General features: G+C 25.5%; 3 protein-coding genes across 3 annotated transcripts; 1 reads left to right on the plus strand and 2 right to left on the minus strand.

Annotated features, from left to right (window-relative positions):
- Positions 1 to 2,796: 2,796 nt before the first annotated feature.
- On the minus strand, positions 2,797 to 7,709 carry LOC112593253 (UPF0764 protein C16orf89 homolog). Its single transcript, XM_025337617.1, has 6 exons — positions 7,370 to 7,709; positions 6,897 to 7,028; positions 6,430 to 6,695; positions 6,157 to 6,301; positions 4,302 to 4,413; positions 2,797 to 2,985 (listed from the first exon to the last, which is right to left on the minus strand). The coding sequence occupies exons 1-6, from the start codon at positions 7,596 to 7,598 to the stop codon at positions 2,901 to 2,903; spliced, it is 969 nt and encodes a 322-aa protein (XP_025193402.1). The 5' UTR covers positions 7,599 to 7,709; the 3' UTR covers positions 2,797 to 2,900.
- Positions 7,710 to 10,970: 3,261 nt separating this feature from the next.
- LOC112593263 lies at positions 10,971 to 13,815 on the minus strand. Its single transcript, XM_025337627.1, has 2 exons — positions 11,989 to 13,815; positions 10,971 to 11,909 (listed from the first exon to the last, which is right to left on the minus strand). Exons 1-2 carry the CDS (start codon positions 13,813 to 13,815, stop codon positions 10,971 to 10,973), a joined length of 2,766 nt encoding a protein of 921 aa, XP_025193412.1.
- Positions 13,816 to 17,074: 3,259 nt separating this feature from the next.
- Positions 17,075 to 21,503, plus strand: LOC112593159 (cell growth-regulating nucleolar protein). Its single transcript, XM_025337489.1, has 5 exons — positions 17,075 to 17,211; positions 17,273 to 17,409; positions 18,803 to 19,031; positions 20,086 to 21,079; positions 21,172 to 21,503. Exons 2-5 carry the CDS (start codon positions 17,276 to 17,278, stop codon positions 21,423 to 21,425), a joined length of 1,611 nt encoding a protein of 536 aa, XP_025193274.1. The 5' UTR covers positions 17,075 to 17,211; positions 17,273 to 17,275; the 3' UTR covers positions 21,426 to 21,503.
- The last annotated feature ends 983 nt before the right edge of the window (positions 21,504 to 22,486 follow it).

Raw genomic sequence — 22,486 nt, forward strand, 5'->3', positions numbered from 1 at the left:
AAATTTATCCTCGTTTTTTATAACCGTGTTCGTGCGCATAATAATATTCTATATTTTGTATAATTGTATCTTATTGGAATAATATTTTATTGGCTGTCACGTTAGGTATACACAGTACAGATAATTCACATTGTATAGTTTGGGTACCTACCTTTCTATTATAGTAATATAATCATCGTGATAAATAGGTACTTACAAATAGTATTTTCTTAGAGTGCGTTTGATATTGTGTTTGAAAATTGAATACAATGAATTAGGTACGAGCAATTGTACAGTTATCGTACTCGCGTCTAATATAAGTCGACCAAACTCATCGTAATTTTTATTATTATTATTATAACGAGCGAAACCCGTTATTAAAATAATTTTTTTTTCTGAATTCTCAGGGTAAAATCCTCAAATAAATTTCACAATTGCGTTCGATGATTTATTTATTCATTCGTTTCGTTATTACCTATAACCCACCGAAAACATTCTCTCCATTTCGTCACTCACCGCCTCATAGATATTTTAATATAATGTATTATATTAAACAACATTTGTTCTTTCATATGTACTTTAACAAGTACATATTAATGTATTTGTAGTAGCCAGTATAGAGTAGGTACTCGTAGATCACTGTGGTAGGATGACGAGACCATGATGATTAAGTCCAGGGAGGTTCCCAAATTTTCGTCAGCTTGTAATGGCTGTAATACACAACAGTACATATTATTATCATCCAAGTACGGGCACGTCTGCTTTTTATAATTTATAATACCTATTATACTTTTAATAATAATATGCACGTTAAAATGTTATATGATGTTATTATAATATTAAGACTGTTAAATGATAAAAAAAAAAAATTGTACAGTTTAGATTATATCGTATTAATAATAATTATTATTATAAAGTGAAACAAACGTCGAACTAAATTCGTACACGGGAAAAAAGTACTATTGCCTATTATTGATAGATATAACTATGTAACTATATTATTTTAAAATCATCGTATCATTAATAATATAATATATATTCTCGTTAAAATAACACTATCGACGAGGCTGACGCTTCGACGTATCCTCCGATAATACATTTTTTATAATTTTGTACATCTGTTACGGGGACATACCGTATAATAATAATATAATATAAACAGTCTTAAAGTATATTTTTAAACACCTCCTATCATATAATAATTTTAAACGTTCACATTTTAGCATTTAAAATAGATAGAAATCTTAACATTTGTATTCATGATACAATTTCGTTGTTGGTACCTAGGTACCTAGTTCCTAAGTAACGTTGAACTATTACTATAAATGCAAATCAGTCGGTTATTTTGGAAAATTAAATAAAATTAAAGTAAAAAATTGTTCTGGAAAAAAAAATAATTACAAATATATTAATTTTAAACATCTCAGCAAAAATATTCTAATGAAACTTAAAATTTTAATACTCGAACAAATTATTATCTGTTATAAACAATAATAAAATTTATTTTTTCAAATCGACTAATTTTTGGTTTTACTATATAGATCATGATCTCGGCAATCGGCATTTAACTTTTAAGACACGAAAACAAAGTAAATACGGCACGCACACGTAGCATTACGACCCCTCCTCCCATTAATATACCTAATATTAATGTCGCAGCAATAGATCTGAGAAATCTGGGTCGTCATTAAATTTTTCAAAATGAGTACCAACTTTATGTCTGTGCAAAATTCGAATTTTTCATTATTTCACTGCCTAACTATAGCCTATTTATAGGTTTAGCTATGTAACACGTTAAAACGCTAATAGCACGTTGAAGTCGATTGAAAGTTTAATTTTATTTTCAAAAGATGTACAACGATAGTACAAATACACTCGTGTAGGAAAATAATCCGTCTTAAATACATGTGAAGTTACGCGCACAAACTGATAATTGGATATTATTACCATTTAAAGCTTATCGGTTATTTTTCTAAATTCGAGCAATGTAAGTTGGATAGTGCGAACAACAAGCAAAACGACAACTCGAATCGGGTCCATAACATGATGATTTATATTATAACCGTATTTTTCATTAACATTTTGTCAGTTTTTTTTTTTTTTTTTACTCTATATATTGTTATTACGATATTTTAATTCTCCCTACATCTCCCTGTAGATGCTGGTAGGCACTCGAACTCTAAATTTTAAAAATTCAAAATCGTATGTAGTTTAAGTATGACTACGATTCGCGTTCGTCCGAAAAATAAATATCGAATTACCTACCAATCATGCATTATTAAAATCAGATATCTACCCACTGTGCTTTTATTGTACCGTTCACTCATCATATTAAATATATATTTAACATAATATGTGTATACCTACGTAATAATAATATTAAAAAAAAAAAAATAGACATTTTGAAAGTGACTTAACGATTTATTTGGTTTTTAATAATTTTATTGTAATGTGTACTTATAAATTAATCTTACATTCGACTATAAGGTTATTTTCAATAAAAATTATATAATGCATATATTATTATTATAATATATATATATATATAGGAATTAAGATATTTTTTGAACATGTATTGATATAATATATAATAATATTCAGTTTATGTGTCTTTACATAATATTGTAATTTAAAAAAAAAAAAAATTCGGAGCTCTTTATAATGGCACCTTTAATATGATATACGTTTGATAATAATTATATTATATCGCAAAAAATTAATTGGACAAAATGTGCGTTGTAATATTTTTATTATATTATGTATATATAATAATAATAATAATTATGGTGTAATAACGAAATTGTGTAAATATTTTTGTATTGTAAATCTTCCATATTGTATCCTAATGACCAAAATGAAATGGTAAATGTATATTATCCAATATTATAATAATTATAGTATTTTGAAAATCAATATACTCCCTATGTGTTGACTTTGTAACATAGAAACTTCCAGTATACTCCCAACGCTGCCAATGATACTCCTGTCAAATGTGAATCACAGGACCTAAAACATTAATGAGCAAATATATGTTCTTCTTATAATTAAAGTAAACATCAAATTATTCCAAGATTTATGATTTAAGAGGACGTAGTATCAACATGCGTTAACTCTGTTCTCTATTAATTTATAATAATGTGGATTAATTAAACATGCATTTTCACAGTTGATTCTCAAAACAAATATACCTAGATCAAATCTGAATCTTGATGTGTTCATACTGATTATAGATAATAAAAAGATATTTCAAACAGAAACCGCAAATTCAAGTTTACGTAATAAATAATAACTCTTTCACAGATCACAGAGATGTATTTTATAAAGTATGGAGAGATATTACAGGGTTAAAGTGCCTTAAGTGCCAAATTTCAAAGATGTGTCAAAATGATGTATATAGATTTAACAAATTGAAAAATAAATTAGGTACTATAATATTGAAATATAAATGTAATATAGTAAAATATCTTAAGAAATATAAGGTCTGCTTATATAGATGGGTACCTAATACCTAGCTGGTAGGTACCTATAATCTGTTTCAATTCAGAATCGTTCAAAATCACAGCAAGAGCCAGAACGGCTTTTTAATTTTTTTTCTTGGGTATAATTACCTATATTAATTTTCAAGCTTTTTAATTTTTTTTATTCATAACATAATATGGATGCACAAATAAAAAAAAAACTTAAACAATTCTACAACTTAAAATATCTACCTATAATAAACAAAAAAAGTCGAAATTATTTTAAAATTATATCATGTCTTGTTAATTTTTTAATTATAACAATATACATATCCATTTTTATCAAAAATCGGTTTTGCGTAAAAATTTTATTTTTTCTTTATTATTTTTAAAAGTATTTAAAAATTTCACTTTGATCCCTCCGACCACCACTAAAAAATAACAAGTAAATCCAATTTGCTTCCAGTAACTGCACACAAAATTGAAGATTAAAGAATTTTTACTATCTCAAATGACGACGAAAGACACTCAGAAAAAAATGTATCATTGTAAAAGCTATACATTCATCTTACAAAATCTAAAATTTAAATTTTTAACTTTTAATTATTATCAGATATAACATATCTTATTACTATTACAATATTTGTTATTTTTTGATTTATACAGCTTATTTCACTATTTCAGTCAGTACTGTATTATATTTTAGAAATAAAGAAATTTTAATAATAATAATAATAATAATAATACATTTTTTATCTCGCTATGAATTTAAAAAAAATTCTCAAACTATATAGATACCTAATACATTCATTATATTTAATTAAAAACGCTAAAACTTAAATTATTAACATTTTATATACTTACAATTTGTTATTTTTGTGTTCAATACAGTCATTGTATATCATTGAAGACACAATAATTGAAAACCATTCTGGCCGAATGAAATCCACCATGTTTTGCATTCCACAAACAGCAACTATATAATATTATATAGGAACATTAGGAACAAACGATTTAAAATATTTACGTATGAGCATCTACTAATTTTTTGTAATGTTTGTATAATAATCAGTTGGTGAATTTATTATTATATAAATAAATGTTTTAGAACCCGTAACACTAAAGCTATTTGAAATAATAATTATTGTACTAGTTTATTGAATAAGGTTGTATTATATATCATTAAATTATTTTTTATAATTTAAAAATCGTACACCCTACACAATAAATCAAATTTATAATTATCTTTACACACTTCAATAAAATGAATTCAAATGTACGAAAAGCATTACAAAAAATGACTACTATTTGTAACATTGTAACAACTACATAACAATAATTGGACAATTAATCCTTTTCCTGCAATTACCTACTCTTTACACAAGTCGGAAAATGCACAACGTTCGGCTGTGGTTTACCCAATCATCCAGATGGAGGTAATATTATAAGTATAGCATTATACTAAAGAGTAAAAATCGTCGCGTATAATAACAATTTTTAAAGAAATACTCGTGTTCATTATTCATGTTCATACTACAGTAAATTTGTGTGTGTTCTCACTTTTCGACAATGTTTAAATTTTTGTAAAAATCTATCCTACAATTCCATAGTTGAAAGTTTTTAAGCTCAATAGTACCCATACGCCAAGTTGTATTGATTGTATACATTGTACGTACAGTTAATTATTATTAGTGATAAAGCATAATTATACATAGTTTTAAGTATACTAGCTATAGAATTAAAATGCCTAATAGACTTTGTTGGGTGTATTTCTCATCTTAGGGTGGTAGAAATATAAAAATTAAAAAAAAAAAAACAGTATAAAAATGCAACCAACTTTCTATACTTGCTTCAATATTTTTTTTAAATTTTTAAAATAAAAATTAATTTCTGAATTAAATTAATTATTTACTAAAGTGATTTTTCATTTAATTTTTTCAGTTGATTGTGAGCTTATGAATAAAAAAATAAGGAATAAAGAACGAATGTAGCATTTATTACATAAAATGTTTTTGTACACGCACAATACCCCATAAAAAAAAAAAGGTGTATAGTATTATTAATTAATAAAAAGAACAATACTTTTTAGTGGAGGGCCTTGGAGAATGGGGAGCCTAAACAGCATAGATGGCTGATGGATTAATACTCTGGTAGCCTCGAATGTTTCGAGGAAAATAGACATAATATTTTGGTCCAAAAAAATGTTGAAAATAAAAACTACTCTTTTTTTTTAAAAGATAAATGGATAGTGGAGGAAAATAGCTAGTATATCATTTTTGAAAAAAAGTAGACACTGCTATAATTCATAGCATTTAACCACGTATAGGGTCTTATTAGGTATTTAAAAAAAATTATATTTTCATAGAAATATATGTTTACATTCATTATAGTATAGTGGGTATAGTTAATAACTATTTAAATTTTTAAAATCCTACTCTCATCACTAGCAACCCTAGGGTTAATTCATCAATAAATCAATACTGGAATATTATAAAGATAGTTTCCGCCTTGAATTCATTTAGACTTATTCATAATACGTAAAAGAAGGCTCAGACCATGTATTTATTACCTAATTTTTCATTTTATTGGTTAAACACACGATATAAAATAATATAACTAAAGTAATAGATATGTTTATGAGTTATATTATAAATGTGCTCTAGTTTATTTTTAGCTATGTATCCAATAATATATTTATGTTAACAATCAAGTGTCTTACTTTGTTCAATGAATAAATCTTTATATTTGTCCGACAATTCAAAATCGTTGGCTATGTTTTGAGCTTCTTCAAAAATTGTACTGCATCTATGCAGTATTATTTCTTTTAACATGTTATCTCGATAATTCATATTTTTACATTTCATCTAACGAAAACAATGAAATAAGTTGATATCGCATGTTAATGTTTTTGCGGACTTTACGTCAGTTTTATTGTTTTATATAAATTAGAGATAACCAAATAAAATATGTGTATTGTATAATATACACTCACTTTCTTTAAAAGGTGAATGTACAATACTTGATGTGTAAGTGCATATCTAAAAAATTGTTTCTGAAATTCTGGTTGAAAGCATTCATATGTTACATTGCATGAAAAAATCACTTGACCAATGCATTTATCCGAAATATTGCGAAAATATGCATCACCATTGGCTAAAATATCCTTATCGTACCATATTTTAGCAGGTAATGTAATATTTGATTTGTGTATTAATGTTTGCGGAGATATCCAAAGTTTGTGATCGAGAATTTTTTTTGCTAAAAAACAATTTTAAGACCAGTTTACAAATTGATACTTACACTATATGTATAGTTAAGCAAATTCACAAGATCAGTTTGGCAGAAATTAAATTAAATAACTACCCGATAGTATACCAATGAACTAATAGCTATATACATACCTGTAATTATCTAAAAGATAAATTATTCTAAAAAAAAACAAATATATATTTGACTTACTAATTGAATTCAATACATTGTTTCTATAAAACTTTGAGTAAAGATTTTTTATCATTTTATTCAGTTTGTACATCTTATAAGAATCAGTATTATAGTTCATTCGAGGATTGTCAGTACACGACATAAATTGACCTGTAGATTTAAAAGCACAAGAAATTTACACAAATTAAATATTTGAAATAACCATAAATTATCAATTAATTTGAACATAGATGGTACACAATATACATGTTAGAAATATAAATATGTAAATAATATAAAAATAAAAAGCGAATTAAAAAAAAAAAGTTAATATAAAAACGTGTGGAAGAGAACATCGTCCATCGACACTACTTCCAGTATAGGTAGGTACTGTTTTTTTACACAACACTCTGTACATTTATAAATGACAATAATATATTATAGGTACTATGCATTGGTCACGATTTTCTTGTTAAATTATACATCAAACGAAAACAAAATAAATATATTACCTTTCATTATGGATACCCCGAGCATTAAATTTAAATCCACATCATCATCGTCAACGTCCGGTCTTATATAATACTCTATCGACGATTCGATTAAATCCAAAATTCTATTTTCTAGGTCTCGGACAGTACTCGTTTCGTCATCAACAACAAATAACGGCAACACTTTGCAGCTTGCAAGCAATGCTCTGCTAAGTAATGCTAAGAAAAAAGCGTATCCCTGAGGTGACATCGTCGTCGCGCAAAGATAAAATGTTTGGAAATGAGAATTGTAGTCGTAACTGTTGTGGTTTGTGTGGTAGGTAATTTTATTCTCGAGGAAAAAAGGTTTGATTGTGACGAATTGTTATACACGTCCGGCAATATTGGACGGTGTTTGGTGTTTTGTAGCTGTGACGTTGTCTATATATATTATTATTATACTTGTCACGGGTTTAATTTTTTTTCAATTCTCCAAACCTAACTTGTCGCCGAAGGGACGGGATAAGCTTGTTGTTTTGAATGATGTAATTCCTTTTTTTAATTTAAATAAAATATTCACGCAAAACATTGTACAAATATTTGTTTTAATACGAAGCTATATAATGTATTTACATCGCAATATATACAATAAAATATAAGGAAAAATATTATTCAACTATTTAATCTAGTTTTAAAACCCGCCGGGACTGTCGGGCAAAAACCGGTGAAAAAAATATGATTTATGAAAAAAAAAAATTACATTGGGTATTTTTTAATTTCGTTGAAAAAATGTTAAGCCACTACAACTCGAGAACCAATATGAATTCTTATAAAACAAATTAAGGAGGCTTCGAGATCAAGCATCATCTCCCGTTCGCGACTTAATAGCAATCGGTGTAAAGTATGATTCATTTGTATCTAACTCATATTATATACTTCAAATTTAATAGTTCTTCCGTCTTATTGTAAAAAATCTAATATCATAACTAACTGCGTGGGAGCTCAATATTATATATATATAAGCAGTACATCTAACTAATAATTTATATAATTATTTACTTTAGTTAATTTCGTGAATTGTGACACATTGTATAGTATGATGTAAATAATATAAAATAATATCAATTTAAAAATTAATTTTATTTAAATTTTTTTAACTACATAGCTTTATTAAAACTTGTATACACATATTCATAGTCTAAATGGTACTGCCAAAGGTAAATAAAAATGTAATAAGTTAATAATAATGAAACATCAAACAAGGAATGAAGAATTATAAATTGAAGTGCAATGAATAGTTAATAAATGTTTTCGTGAATGTGAGATGATGTTATATGTAATAATCTTAATTTATTATAATGTTATGTTTTTATAAAATCTTTATTATTGAATTTAATAATATAAATTATAATTAGCTTATTAATATCGTTAACTCATAGCACAAATTTATCAGTCAATTATCACTAGGGAGTAGGGACCGGATTTATATGCAAATGCATGTATGTATTGAAATAAACTTTTTGAAATCTGATGAAAATTGATCACTCTTATTAAAATAACACTAATTTTATTTTGCATATTTTGCATATTTCAACGTTTTTACCTATTAAATGCATATTAAATGCATATATTTTGTAGTTTTAAAGTGTATATTATTATTTATAACACATATATTCGTTTTTCATCGTATTTTCACGTTATCATGCAGCCACATAATATCAATAAAATTGACACCGGTCGTTATTTCCAAAGAGTCTATGTGAAAACCGCGAAAAATAAATCGCGAAAATAAAACAGCGAAAACACTAATAGCGAAAAGTAAAAAAACCTATACGTATATACTTACAGATAATCGGAGGAATTTAACGTTTGAACACATTAAGGAACTTCTGATCATCCAATGCAATAAGGTAAAATATGAATTCAATTTTTGTTTCAGTTTTTATTAATGTGAGTTAATACTTTATAGATTGAACATGCAGAATGTTAAATGGCAACGAAGACTTTAAAAGCTTTTTTATACTTTTTTAATTACCATATTAATTAATAAATATTGTTACATAATTTTACATAATACATAATTTTACATAATACATATTTTTACATAGGTTTAAACAAAATTTTAAATGCATATTTAAAAATAAATACATATTTCATAACATATTACAGCCAGTGGTGTATTTACGGGGGGGGGGGGGGGGTCCCGGGTCTCGACTCCCCCGCAGAAAAAAATAATATTAATTTATATTATGTGTTTTTAATGTTTGTATTGCAATATTTTTAAAAATAACTTGGGTTTAACTACGTATTAATTGACATTTATTTTCATAATAATAGTAAAATATAATATAATATAAATAATATCATTATTAAATCATAACTCGTATGTATTTTATTATAATGTTATAAACTTATATTTAATATTAAGACCCCCCCCCCCACAAAAAAATTGAAAATACGCCACTGATACAGCATTATTAGAAGCATATTTTGAGCATTTTTTGTGAATATAAATCCGGACCCTAATTATCACTAAATAATATGTGGGAGAGTTAATACGAAAGTCTCTCAGGATTAAATATACCTAGTTAAAAGTGTATATAATATATGTATAGTACGTTTATGTCTTACTTTTTATAAAACACGCATCGAAGAAAATGACTATTTTCATAGTCTTCTTATGATTTTTCTACAATGATATCACAGATATTACATGTGAATCAGTCAATCACCCTGTCACTAAACATATTTTATGATATTATATTTTGTGATGTTGCTATTAAAGTATTGTTTGATGTTTCGATCATTTCTCGACTCAATGGTATAGTGTTGACAAAGGTACTATATTCTAGTGAAGAAAATATAATTAGTTTTTGTATCAGTTTAAGGAATTACGAGTTTGCTCCCTATGAGCCATGAAGTATGAGCCAATGACTTAAGAATATTTGTTTTTATCATAGATACTGTACGGAGTTCTTTTAAATGTGTACATTTGGTGTTGTTATATTTCCCAAGATTTTAAAAGTTTTTGCGATTGGTATTGAAAGATTATTTATTTTTATATAGGGGTATATAACATAGTGTCTAATACTTTGTTAGTCGGTTAATAATGATACTCTATAATTTTGAAGTATAGAAACCATACCTGGAAATATCTGACTATTTAGAACGTATGTTAAAATCATCCAAAAATAGTGAAGATTTTATGGGGAATTCAATTATTTTATATTACTTGGCGTATTATTATCTATAAACTTGGTGCACCGTAGTGGTTGTATACAGGCGCGTACTGGGTCTATTTTCCCTACCGGGAAACTGGATATAATTAGGGCCCACTTAATATATACAATATACTTACTAATAAAAATGGGTTCCATGTATACTTCTAGGATATAACAATAGCCATTTTTTACACTAAGAAAAAACTATACAATTAGAATGAACCTAAATAATAAACCAATTCTACATTTTAATTTAAGTTCTATCAAAATAAATAAATACACAATAATAGTAACATAATTGTTTTTATTTAAGTTATCTTGATTACGTAGTATAAATTATAAAATATGAATAGTGTGTTATTAAAAATGGTTCAATACAGAGGAAATAATGTATAAATAGTTCAATATAAAATGTTTAAAAACTAAACTTTCAACATTCTTAACATTTCTGTACTTTTTTCACACATTAAGTCGATGACTTGATCCGGTGTAATGTCTGCCAACAATTCCCTTTCACAGTTCATCAAAAACAATGATTCTAAATTCTCCTGTGTTAAACAACTTCTTAAACGAGTTTTTATAATTTTAAGTTTCGAAAACGATCGTTCACACGTTACTTGAGTAAGAGGAATCGTTAAAAGAAACTTGTATACTTCAAATAATTCATTATACTCTAAAGAATACATATTGAATTCATAAATTACATTTGTTACGCATAATAAACATGAGTTACATTTTTTTTTTCTTGTACACATATTATTATCATTTTCCCGAGAGTATTCAAAATCTTCAAAGTCTGAATCTTCTTGCAAATTGCTTTGGTTTTGATACACATCATATACATCTTTAATATCAGTTTTGGATATTTGAGGCCAGAATTTTACGAACGATGATAATTGTTCTCCTAATTTATGTTTATCGATATGAGGTAAAAGTTCACAAATTTTATGAAGAGCTTCAGAGTGAATTCCATTTTTCGCAATTTCTTCAAACCTTCTTGGATCGAATAGTTCAAGATCACAATACAGTTCTTTACTGCCCGAAAATCTACATTCTAAGCAAGCAATAATATTATCCATAACTACGTTAAATGTTTTGATTTTATAAACATTTTCGGGAGTATCTCCATCTCTTATGTTTTGATTAGTACTTGAATTTTCTCCAGAACGTTTTGGAATAGTTTTTCTTCTCTTTTCAGGAAGCTCTAATTCTATATCAATGTCTGACTCATCTTCCCAAATTATACTGGATACAAATTCAATGAATATTTTTGCTCCTGTACTGACTGGTAAAAATTCTCTTTGGTTTTCTTTTAAAGACTTTATTGTTCCATCAATTTTTTCTCCATGCTTGAATATAATCTAGACCAGATGTTTGTAGGTAATTAGATAGAGCAGTGGTAAACTTAAATATTTGCAAAAACATCATTGCTGTTAATACTGTTTCATAACGGGTAAGTCGACCTAGTAAACTTTGAGCTGTACTTCTTACGCTGTTTGAAAAATCATTAGTAACAGAAATTTCATAAAGTGCAAATACAATTTGCACATATACAAATTGCTTTCTATCATCATTCTTGGTTCTTTCATTCCACATATCGATACGACCAAATATCTTAATAACCGCATCATTTTTAGATCGCCATCGAGTTTTACCAATATTAATTAAATGAGACGGACGACTGGGATTATTCTGATTTTCATAAACATTGAGTCTTTTATAAGATTCTTTGAAAAAAACAAATAACTCTTGAAGTAGTCCAAAAAAAGAAATAACTGTAACTGAACAAGAAGTAGTTTGTTGTAAGACTAGATTTAACACATGAGCGTAGCACCATGTATGAATATGTCTTGGGAACACTTCCTTGAGTTTTGCTTGAACTCCTGAATATTGACCATTCATATTGGCAGCACCATCAAAAGCATCTGCTACACAATTATCTAAGCTAATGTTCATAGAATTTAAAGTTGATTTTAATAAATTAAATAAACCCTGCCCTGACGATGAAATCACATTTTTTAAAGCTACAACTCGTTCCACAACTTCAATTATAGACCTGGTGCCTTCAGTTCTGTCACTAATATACCGCAAAACAAATACACATTGATCATGGGTAGATATATCCATAGTTGAATCCATAGTAATTGAATAAATACCAGCTGAATTTACTTCTTCTGATATTTTTAATAATAATAATTTACAAATAGTTTGAATAATGTTTGTTACAGTTGTAGGACTTAAAAAAGTAAACAAATTTCCTCTACCCGTTTTCCCACTTTTAGCTCGTTTTTCACTTTCTACTATCGCCTTAGTAATGTGATCATTTAAATCAATATTAGACTTGGCTATTAATAAAACAATTTCCAAAAAGTTTCCATGGTTAACTGCTGTATTATTTAAATTATAAGCTGCCTCATACCTAAATCCTCTAAACGGCAATCCTTGTTTTCCGATTACTTTAACTATTTCAATTATAGATTCAGCTACTTTTCTTCTTTTGATTACTTCGTGCTCTCTTTGACTCCACTGTACTCTGTTAAATAATCCGTCTACACTTTGTCCCCGATTATCACTCATATAACATTTTGATGCTTCTCTGTGGTTTTTTGACTCTTCGTGATCTTTTATGCGTTCATACACATGAACCCAGTCTTCAAAACCCTCAACACTTGTAAAAACCGACTTTTTAGATGAATAAACCAAACATATAGAACAAAAAAAAGAATTATGTTCGTAACTAAAAGTTAACCAATTTCTTTTAATTTTTTTCTGCGACCCTGGAATTGCTACATAATATGCTTTTGAAGTATTAAATGGTAATTGGGTGCCATCATGTTTTTTTTCTGGATGGTGTGGATGAAATGAAAAAAATCTTTGAATGTTTTGTTTTCCACTAGGCTTTATAAAATAGTTAAAATTAATTTTATCGACAATATCAATGTGTGGCAGATCAGAATGAATTTGTATATCAGTTGAAATAGATGTAGAAGTTGAAGAAAAAGAATGTGAATCAATATTGGATGTTATATTATGAACTTGTGATTTTAGGGGCGAATTGGGTACACATTTTTCAGAAATACATTCAATTTCATTTGACGCGGGATTAATTTGTTGTTCAGTGAAATTCTGACTTAAAACTGTTGGTGGAAAATAATTTTTCAGTTTTTTGGATTTAGAAGCAATCTCATTAAGCCGTTTTTTGTTATACTCTTTTCGTTTAAGCGAGCCACTTTTATGATTTTTTTTCTTTTGGTCATTCGGTTCCATTATAAACTACAAAATACATATTATAATTTAAAATTATGTAAAAATGATTTAAATGATTTAAATGTTTAGTAAAAAAAAAAAATATATAATAGTCAATAGAATACGATTGTAATTTGTTTAACAATATTCTGGTTCATTAGTGATAATAATATATTAATATGATATTTCGATCTGATTGAATGGAATAATTAAAATAAAAGAAAATGTAGTTATTTTTGAGTATTCATATGGATTAGTTAAGTTTAAGATAACTAGTCCTCCTTGGTTTTATATGAAAATTAAATTCGATATGGGTTTATTTATAAGTAAATAATATTAGCTGCACGCACTCAATTGTGGCTTAATAAATATTAAACAACGGCATAAATGCCAATTATTGTGCATACTATCTAGCCGACGACGAGCATCTTATTAGGTATATTATTAATTATTATTTATTATGATCAATGCTGAATAAATAGATAATATAGGTACTAACAGCAAATTATAGTTTTTAATTAATTATTATAAATTAAACATAAACAAATTTAAAATATCATAATTAATAAAAATACCTATGAAACACGAAAAGTACTGGTATGTAGGTACTATACGTGTAATAATAATAATTGAAGTTTTAATAGTTATATTTTTTTAGTTATACTTTTTCCACTCATATCGATATCTCATATTCCAATAATATGCTACTTTTACATTGACTTTTCCGTGTACTAATTTCAAAGTTCTGTCTTAATATTATTATTTTATTGTATATAAGTATAAAATTATAAAACATTAATTAGGTTCAACACACCAAATCTAAAATAATTTTAACATTATAAACTATTTTCAATTTATTCTAATTATTATTTTAATAGTTTGTATTACTAAAGAAATGTTATTATTCTATAAATTATTAAAAAAAATCAGAAACTTACCTGTTTGGGATGTATTGAATGCAATCAGTAAAAAATGTTGAAATTGTAGAAAAAACAAGCAGCAAATAAACTCGACTAAGAATTTCAAATGAATGAAATCAACTACGTATAATAATACTAGGTTAATAATAATATTATCGTTGATAATATTATTGTTAATCCAATCAATTTATAAATAACTTTATTATCAGCAGAAACAGACGGAGTATACCGTTTACCCGTATATGTCGCGGCCATTTTGTCTTGTCTAGTGTTCACTGGAATTCTAAATAAACATTATTTGTTGTTCGACGAATATTATTAGTAATAGTATAATATAATCAAAACTAGTACAGTAGTACATACACCATTATCAGTAACTAGCCACCGAAACTCGTTATTTGTCCCTTATGTAATTTTCTCTTTTCAATCATTTAATTAAAATAATTTTAAAACAATTATTATTTATTATTAAAAATAATAAAATTACTGAATTTGAATGAAACTAGAGTACCTATTTGGTAGGGGGCCCAGTTCTTATAATTTTTAAGAGGGCCTACCGGGATTTTCCCGGTACCCCGGTGGGCCAGTACGCGCCTGGTTGTATAGGTACTGCGTATCTACCGTTAACTTTGCAAACAAATCGCTAAGTAAACCCTATGGTGTTTATTTGTGATACTTTAGAGAAAAACCACAATCTACATGAACTAACTTACACACTCGAGCTTACTTACGAAGGAGAGTAACTTCACTGTGAAAGTGTGTAAACCCTAGGCCCATACAACCGTCACTCGTTTGTAATTATCATCGGTAGTAGTGATAATCAAAATTGGTCTTGGTCTTACGGTCTCGCAAGTCTCTTGCGGCAAGACCAAGACCAAGATTAGGCTTGCAAGAACAAAATCAAAACAAGACTATCACTGCAAGACTCTTGCAGTCTTGCAAATTTTTTTTTTCCCCGAAAACACATTAGTGTATCTAGATTTCATTAACTAATATATTATAACTAGAATAATAAGAAATTATTTTTATTGTTATTAAATTTGATCAGTATTCGAAAAAATGGCCAATTGTTGAAAAAAAGATTAGAAATAATTGGAATTAATATTACAAAATAACATTGTTGTTTCATACTAATTAGTAATTAGCAATTATTACTAAAAAATTAATTAATTTTTCCAAAATCGATAAAGACATCGAATTTTCGAAAGTTGTCTTGCTAATAGAACTCTACTTTGAATCGAATATACTAATAATAATTAAAAAAAAACTTTTTGTAAAAATAAAATGTACCTAATAAGATTTACACAAATGGTCTATAGCCAATATACTGTATTAAAAGAAACTTAAACATTTAGAACTACTGTACTGGACACTGGTGAATAAAAGAACAATAACAGTTTAATTATAAATAATAAATATTATCATTATAACAAATATAAATATATAATTATTAAGAAATTTGATATTTGGAACAAACCATACAGTTTTTTTTTAATATTATTATTTGTTAAAGTCGAAACACTCGCAGTCTCAAATTTGTTGGTGACTATTATGTAACTTATCAGTTATCACTAAGGCTAAGGACTTAAAGAAGTTTCCATGTTTTTCAACAATTATTCAAAACATATCTAAGTACTAAGTAACAGTGGCGTATTTTGAATGTTTTTTTTTTTTTTTTTTGGGGGGGGGGGGGGGGTGTCCAGATAATTTAAGTATAAACTTTTTGTTAATTGGTCGCAATATATCTCTGTTTTAAATCTACTACCACTAAGCTCATAATATACTCATCAAATATTGTAATGAAATATTTTTTATTTATTTAATTAAAAGTAGAAATTTTTATGTAATTTAAATCATACAGATATAAAATACCTACTGTAAACATAATTTTAATTAAAAAATAAAAGCAAATAATAATATGTTTTAAAATAAATGTCCTTAGAATATAAGACAAATTTGTTATAATATAGGTACAGTTATTTTCTTGGTTAATAGTTTAATACATATTACCGCGAAGATAATAATATTATGATATACCATATACCATTATGTAATGATATTTTCAACGCCTTACAATATTTAATTCTGTAAAAAAGTTTTCCGAGGAGAAGACTTTTTTAAGAACTATGTGTTTTGGAAAGAACAAATCCTTCCCAATCAATATTAATCCAAAAAACTGTATTCCAGAGTACAGACCAAACTTTTCAAAATAATATTTAGTGGAACAAAAAGTTAGGCGATCCAGTTCAATACCGTTGTTGGCTTATCACCAGTCTTCCCCGTCTATGATGGTTAGGTACTTATACAGTTGTACCATAGTGACATAGTACCACAGAATTATTCTGTGATAGTACTATAGTACCACACGTTTACACTCTTCACTACACATAACTACATAGCACGTGCTAATTCTTTACTACTTCGATTCGATAAAGAATTAAATTTATTATTTAAAATTTGGTCATTAATTTTTTTTATTTAGGCGGCGAAACGTATCGTGAGTATGCTATTTTTTATCTTAAATGATGTCTATTTTAATTTAAATTTTTGTATTGTAGATCATGGTTGTATTCACTTGTAATAATTGTGGCGATTCAGTAAATAAGCCTAAAGTGGATAAACACATACAGTATGAATGCAAACGTAAGAATTTTGCAGTTAGCTTCTGTTGCGTTGACTGTTTAAAGGATTTTAAGTAAGTAGAATTTTTTATATCGTAAAAACATCTTCAACAAATTGTAATATACCTGTCGCGAGTAATGTTTACTTTTGGATAATGACTTTATAACTATAAAAATATATTATAAATGAGGTGAAACCATTTTAAATTATCAAAAATATTTAATTTATTTAAGACACAATATTAATAATATAATAAAATACAATTATCATCATTAAACAATAAGAGTTTATTTTTAATAAGTTGCCTTCTATTACAAACATTAAATTGAATATTTTATTTTATATTTTAAATTATTTCTTGGAATATTATTTTAAGTTTAGAGTCAAAGTGTTATGCTTTATTATTACATGACGTGCTTCTATGACATTTTGAATTGCACAAAATGCTAGATGGTTTACACTTACATCAATTGGTGTCACATTTTTCCTTACATGAATACCTTTTGTATCTATGATCACTACCATCTAACATTTGACTAGCAATTTCCCTTAATGATTTTTCTAGACGTATATGTCTTATCTTACAATATTCATAATTTAAAATTTATTGCCACTTTTCAATTCATTAATTGTATTCAAATATTTTTCACTCTCCCTAATAACCCTTCCCATCAACTAAAACACAATTGGCCTTGTGATTTACTTCGCTAAGTAAATAAATAAATAAAAAAAAAAAAAAATAGTTTGAAATAGAGTTGATAGATTCAAGCCTTCAAACCTTGTACAAAAAAATTATAAAATTTACTTATTGTTTTATTATATTACAGATTTTAAATACATATTTATTTAATATTAAAAAAAAAAAAAAAAAGTATTTTTCATTTGATAAATAAGATGAATTATAGTTAGAATATGAGTAGATAAGATGCATTTTTATACTCTGAAATTCGATGCTTTATTATTGTGATAGTATACAAAAACTCTTACTCTTTTAACATTATCCAGGTAATGTTGATATTAAACAACTAATGTCAATATTATACAAATGTTAAAATTATCTGTAAAATTTATAATTCTTGAAATACATTTTTATGATTTTGTTTGTAAATTATGTTTATATTAAATTCATAAAACATATGATTTTTCTATTGGATTTAATTGGTTTTAATTAACCAATATTATGGTCTTCGGATGAAATCTGTTGACATTTCAAGGGATGTGCTAAATCAACTAAAAGATAACTGTTGACTTAAATCGATTAAAATATAAATTATGAATTATTTAAATTTCTGCTAATTTTTTGTTTTTTTTTTTTTAATTTGTTTAAAGTTGGTAGTTGTAAAGATATAATATAAAAAATATTTTTAAATTTCTAAATTTGTTGAATTTAAAAGTAAATTTTTATTAACTTATGTCTACACAACATTTTTTTGTTTATAGTATTTTATATTTATATTGTATTTCAGTTATGAGACTGTAAGAGATCATTGTCAGTGTATAACTGAAGACGAGAGATATTCTGCAAAAGGCTATGTACCTAAACCGTCAGCTGAAAAAGGAAAACGTAAACAAGCTGGTTGGGTCGATATTGTTCAATCAGTATTGAATAATAAAAATTTGCCTAATGAGCAAAGACAATTTTTGAATGTTATAGCCAAGTTTGATAATGTCCCAAGAAAAAAAAATAAATTCCAGGTATTTATATTATATTGTTTTAGAAGATTAAAATATTGTATCTACTTTTTTAGTTAAAGTGATAAAAAGTCAAGTATTGTAATTTTTTTTAGTAGTACTTTATCATTTATGAATTTATAATTTTATAAACTAAGTAAATAACTAAAAAATTAAAAAAATAACTAATGTAAACTAAAATAGAAGAATTATGTTTATTTGTTTGTTATTTCGTAATATTTAATTCGTTTTAATACCTTTATAAAATATATCAGTAGAAAAAATTAATATTAGAATGTGAAATATTACATTTTCTAATTATTTATTTATTTGGTACCTTCATAGTATGTACTAATATTTTTTAATATGTGTTTAAATTTTATAAAGTTATAGGTTATAAATAAGTTAAAATAGTTTTATAATAAATAAATAATACATTTAATCATATTTCATATTTCTATTACTTATTCTAGGTATCAAAGTTATTTAGTAAATGTATTAAATTATATAAGTTTATATTATTTACCAATTAATATAATCAAATACATTAAAAAAAAAAGCTCTTAAAATTGTTTTATGCATTTCTATGATTTTTATGCAATTTTATAGTTTTTATAGGTACTTTGTGATATAATTAAATATTAATCATACTACAAATTGATAAACGATTTCAAATAAAGTTAACCAATTTTATTTTACTATAAAAATTATACATATTTTTAAAGCTATTATTTAGTCCATAGCATTATGTTAGACAAATAAAGATTCATAAGTTCTTACAATTTTTTTAGTTACATTTTCTTCCTATATTTTCTAATGTTTGTAAGTACCCAAACATTTATTGAAACAAAAAAGATTAAAAAAATTCATAATGCATGCATATTTTGTATAATAAATATGATTCAAAATGTTTTATTTTGATGTATAGCTAATATGATTTGTTCACGAATGAGCATGTCAAGTAATTCCTAAATTTATATACAATTTTATCATAAATTTAGTTTTTTTTTTATAGATTTTAGATCAATTTACTTTAATTTATTGTATTACACTAACTTTTATTGTTTGTTTGTTTTAGAACTTTTGTTTTTCTACAGCCCCTGCTTATAGAAATAAAGGATATTTAGTAGACCAAGTGTTTGATGTGATAGAAGCTGAGTATAAAGCACAACTACCTCAGAATTCAAATGAAAAACCAGTTGATAATACAACAAAGGATATAGAAAAGAATGATTCAACTCAAAAAGAATCTCAAGAAATTAAAAAAAAAATGAACATTGAAAATGACAAAATAGTTACAAGTTTAAATGGTAGTAATGAAACAGAAGAACCACCAAAGAAGAAGAAGAAAAAAAATAAACAATCTCTTGATACAGAAAATTATGAAACTGAAACAAAATTAAAAGAAAATGTTGAACCACTAACACAAAACAAAAAAAACTCATTTCAAAATAATTCTGTTGCTGAAAAAAAATCGGATGTAAAAGATACAAATATAACTGAAACTAAGTCTAGCCCAACTAAAAAGCCTAAAAAAAATAAAAAAAATGATTCAATTCAAGAGGTACAAGAAATTAAGGATAACAAGATTATTAATAGTGAAACTATTGAACAATTAAATGGTAATTGTAAAAGTGAAGAAACACCAAAAAAGAAAAAAAAAAGTAAAAAATCTCTTGATGCAGTAAATTATGAAACTGAAATAATAGCAGAAAAAAATGTTGAACCACAATTAGCAGAAGCTCAGCCAAGTTCTTCTAAAAAATCTAAGAAAAATAAAAATAAATCAGAAATAGAATTAAATAATGATCCAACTCATAGTATTGTTTCTAAAACTAATGAGATATGTGAAAATAATGTAGAAAATGGAATTCTTCAAGAAAAATCAGAAATACAAATGAGTAAAAAGGAGAAAAAAGAAATGAAAAAGAAAATTAAATACCAACAAGAATTAGCTACTGTTTCCAATGGCATTGTAGAATCAAATAAAGAACCAGTATTAAAAAAGAAAAAGAGGAAGTTAAATGACAATGAAGAAACTGAAGAACCACAACAAAAAATTTTAAAAACTGGTAATGTTAATTTATTTTCTATATCATATCTGAAGTTATAATTTTATTTTATATTTAATTAACATATTTGTTTTTTATTATACTTTTAATAGATATCTCCCAAGTTCCCGAAGTACAGTCTGGCCGTAAATTTGATTGGAATGAAGCTATAAATCAAGTATTGCAAACTAAAAAAAATAAACCAATGTCATTAAGTAAAGTAATGAAAAGAGTTATGTGTGAATTTCATTCTTTGAACCAAACTAATAAGTCTGAAAATGATCTAGAGAAGATATTTTTGAAAAAAATAAGGAAAATGAAAAATGTCACGATTGAAAATGATAAAGTACTATTAGTAGGATGTTAATTTAATATTTTGATAATTTTGTATTGTACATTTCACTGGTACTATAATTTAAGACTATTAATAAATAACAATATAATACCATCAAGTATTTGTTTTTAATGTTTATAATTATAATTAATACAATATTATTTTTATATTTTGAGATTCTGAGTTATTAATGCATTAACTATACAATGATGAGTACAAAATATCATAAATTAATGCACTTAGTACTTTTAACAATAATCAGGAAACATAAAATTGTAATTTAGCAAAATTCAAAAACAAATAACTGTAACTACAAAATTTTTATAAAAATATTAGAATTTTCCACAGATATTTGTTAGATATTTTGACTAATTGAGTTATTTATAGACATTTGAAAATTTAAAAAAAATTTATATCAATAGGTATAAAGTTAGAAAATTTATGTTCTTAATAAGTTTTTCTAGTTATTTATTTACATTTAAGATATTTAAACACAATTTTTTCAATAAGTATTTGAAGTTTAGAACTAGTCTAAATCACAAACTTGCAATTTATTTGTAGCTTAAAAAATTAATACAAAATTCTTCATTATTATTTAATTTATTGATACCAAATAAAATATTTATTTGCAATTTTTTCATCACCTGTAAAATAAATTACTTTATAGCAATATAAATTTATAATAAAATTTACTTAGTAACAAATCTTCACTTAAAATTATTTTTCAATTGTTATGACAAATTAATTAATTCAAATTTAATACATATATTATAGTGTTTTTTACTCAATTTATTCTTGTACAGTTGAAAGGTAATTTAACCTACTTCCTCTTTTTAGGTTTAAGTTTTTGTGATTAACTTAAATAATATGTTATAACTTATAAATAAATGAGTTATAATTTATTAACAAATCATACTTGAAACATTTTATTATAAAATACTAAAAATAGAAACCTCTTTAAATAAAACTCGATTATAAATTATAACTTATATATTAAGTTTCTTCATTATTATTAACTGCTTATTTCACTTTTTTTTAAAAATAACTTAATTATTTATTATATGATTCATATTTGATTTAATTAAGATTTAAAA

The sequence above is a fragment of the Melanaphis sacchari genome, unplaced genomic scaffold (assembly GCF_002803265.2).
Source record: "Melanaphis sacchari strain LSU unplaced genomic scaffold, SCAv2.0 Contig1_pilon_pilon, whole genome shotgun sequence".
NCBI lineage: Eukaryota > Metazoa > Arthropoda > Insecta > Hemiptera > Aphididae > Melanaphis > Melanaphis sacchari.

What these genes read in the sequence shown, in the direction of transcription:
- LOC112593253 (XM_025337617.1), bottom strand. Translation starts at nt 7,598, where the DNA reads ATGTCACCTCAGGGATACGCTTTTTTCTTAGCATTACTTAGCAGAGCA. An exon ending in CGGGGTATCCATAATGAAAG is followed by an intron (nt 7,029 to 7,369) that starts GTAATATATTTA and finishes TTAAATCTACAG; the next exon opens with GTCAATTTATGTCGTGTACT. An exon ending in AGATTTATTCATTGAACAAA is followed by an intron (nt 4,414 to 6,156) that starts GTAAGACACTTG and finishes AATATTATATAG; the next exon opens with TTGCTGTTTGTGGAATGCAA.
- LOC112593263 (XM_025337627.1), bottom strand. Translation starts at nt 13,815, where the DNA reads ATGGAACCGAATGACCAAAAGAAAAAAAATCATAAAAGTGGCTCGCTT. An exon ending in GACTTACCCGTTATGAAACA is followed by an intron (nt 11,910 to 11,988) that starts GTATTAACAGCA and finishes CATCTGGTCTAG; the next exon opens with ATTATATTCAAGCATGGAGA.
- LOC112593159 (XM_025337489.1), top strand. Translation starts at nt 17,276, where the DNA reads ATGGTTGTATTCACTTGTAATAATTGTGGCGATTCAGTAAATAAGCCT. An exon ending in GAAAAAAAAATAAATTCCAG is followed by an intron (nt 19,032 to 20,085) that starts GTATTTATATTA and finishes TGTTTGTTTTAG; the next exon opens with AACTTTTGTTTTTCTACAGC. An exon ending in ACAAAAAATTTTAAAAACTG is followed by an intron (nt 21,080 to 21,171) that starts GTAATGTTAATT and finishes TACTTTTAATAG; the next exon opens with ATATCTCCCAAGTTCCCGAA.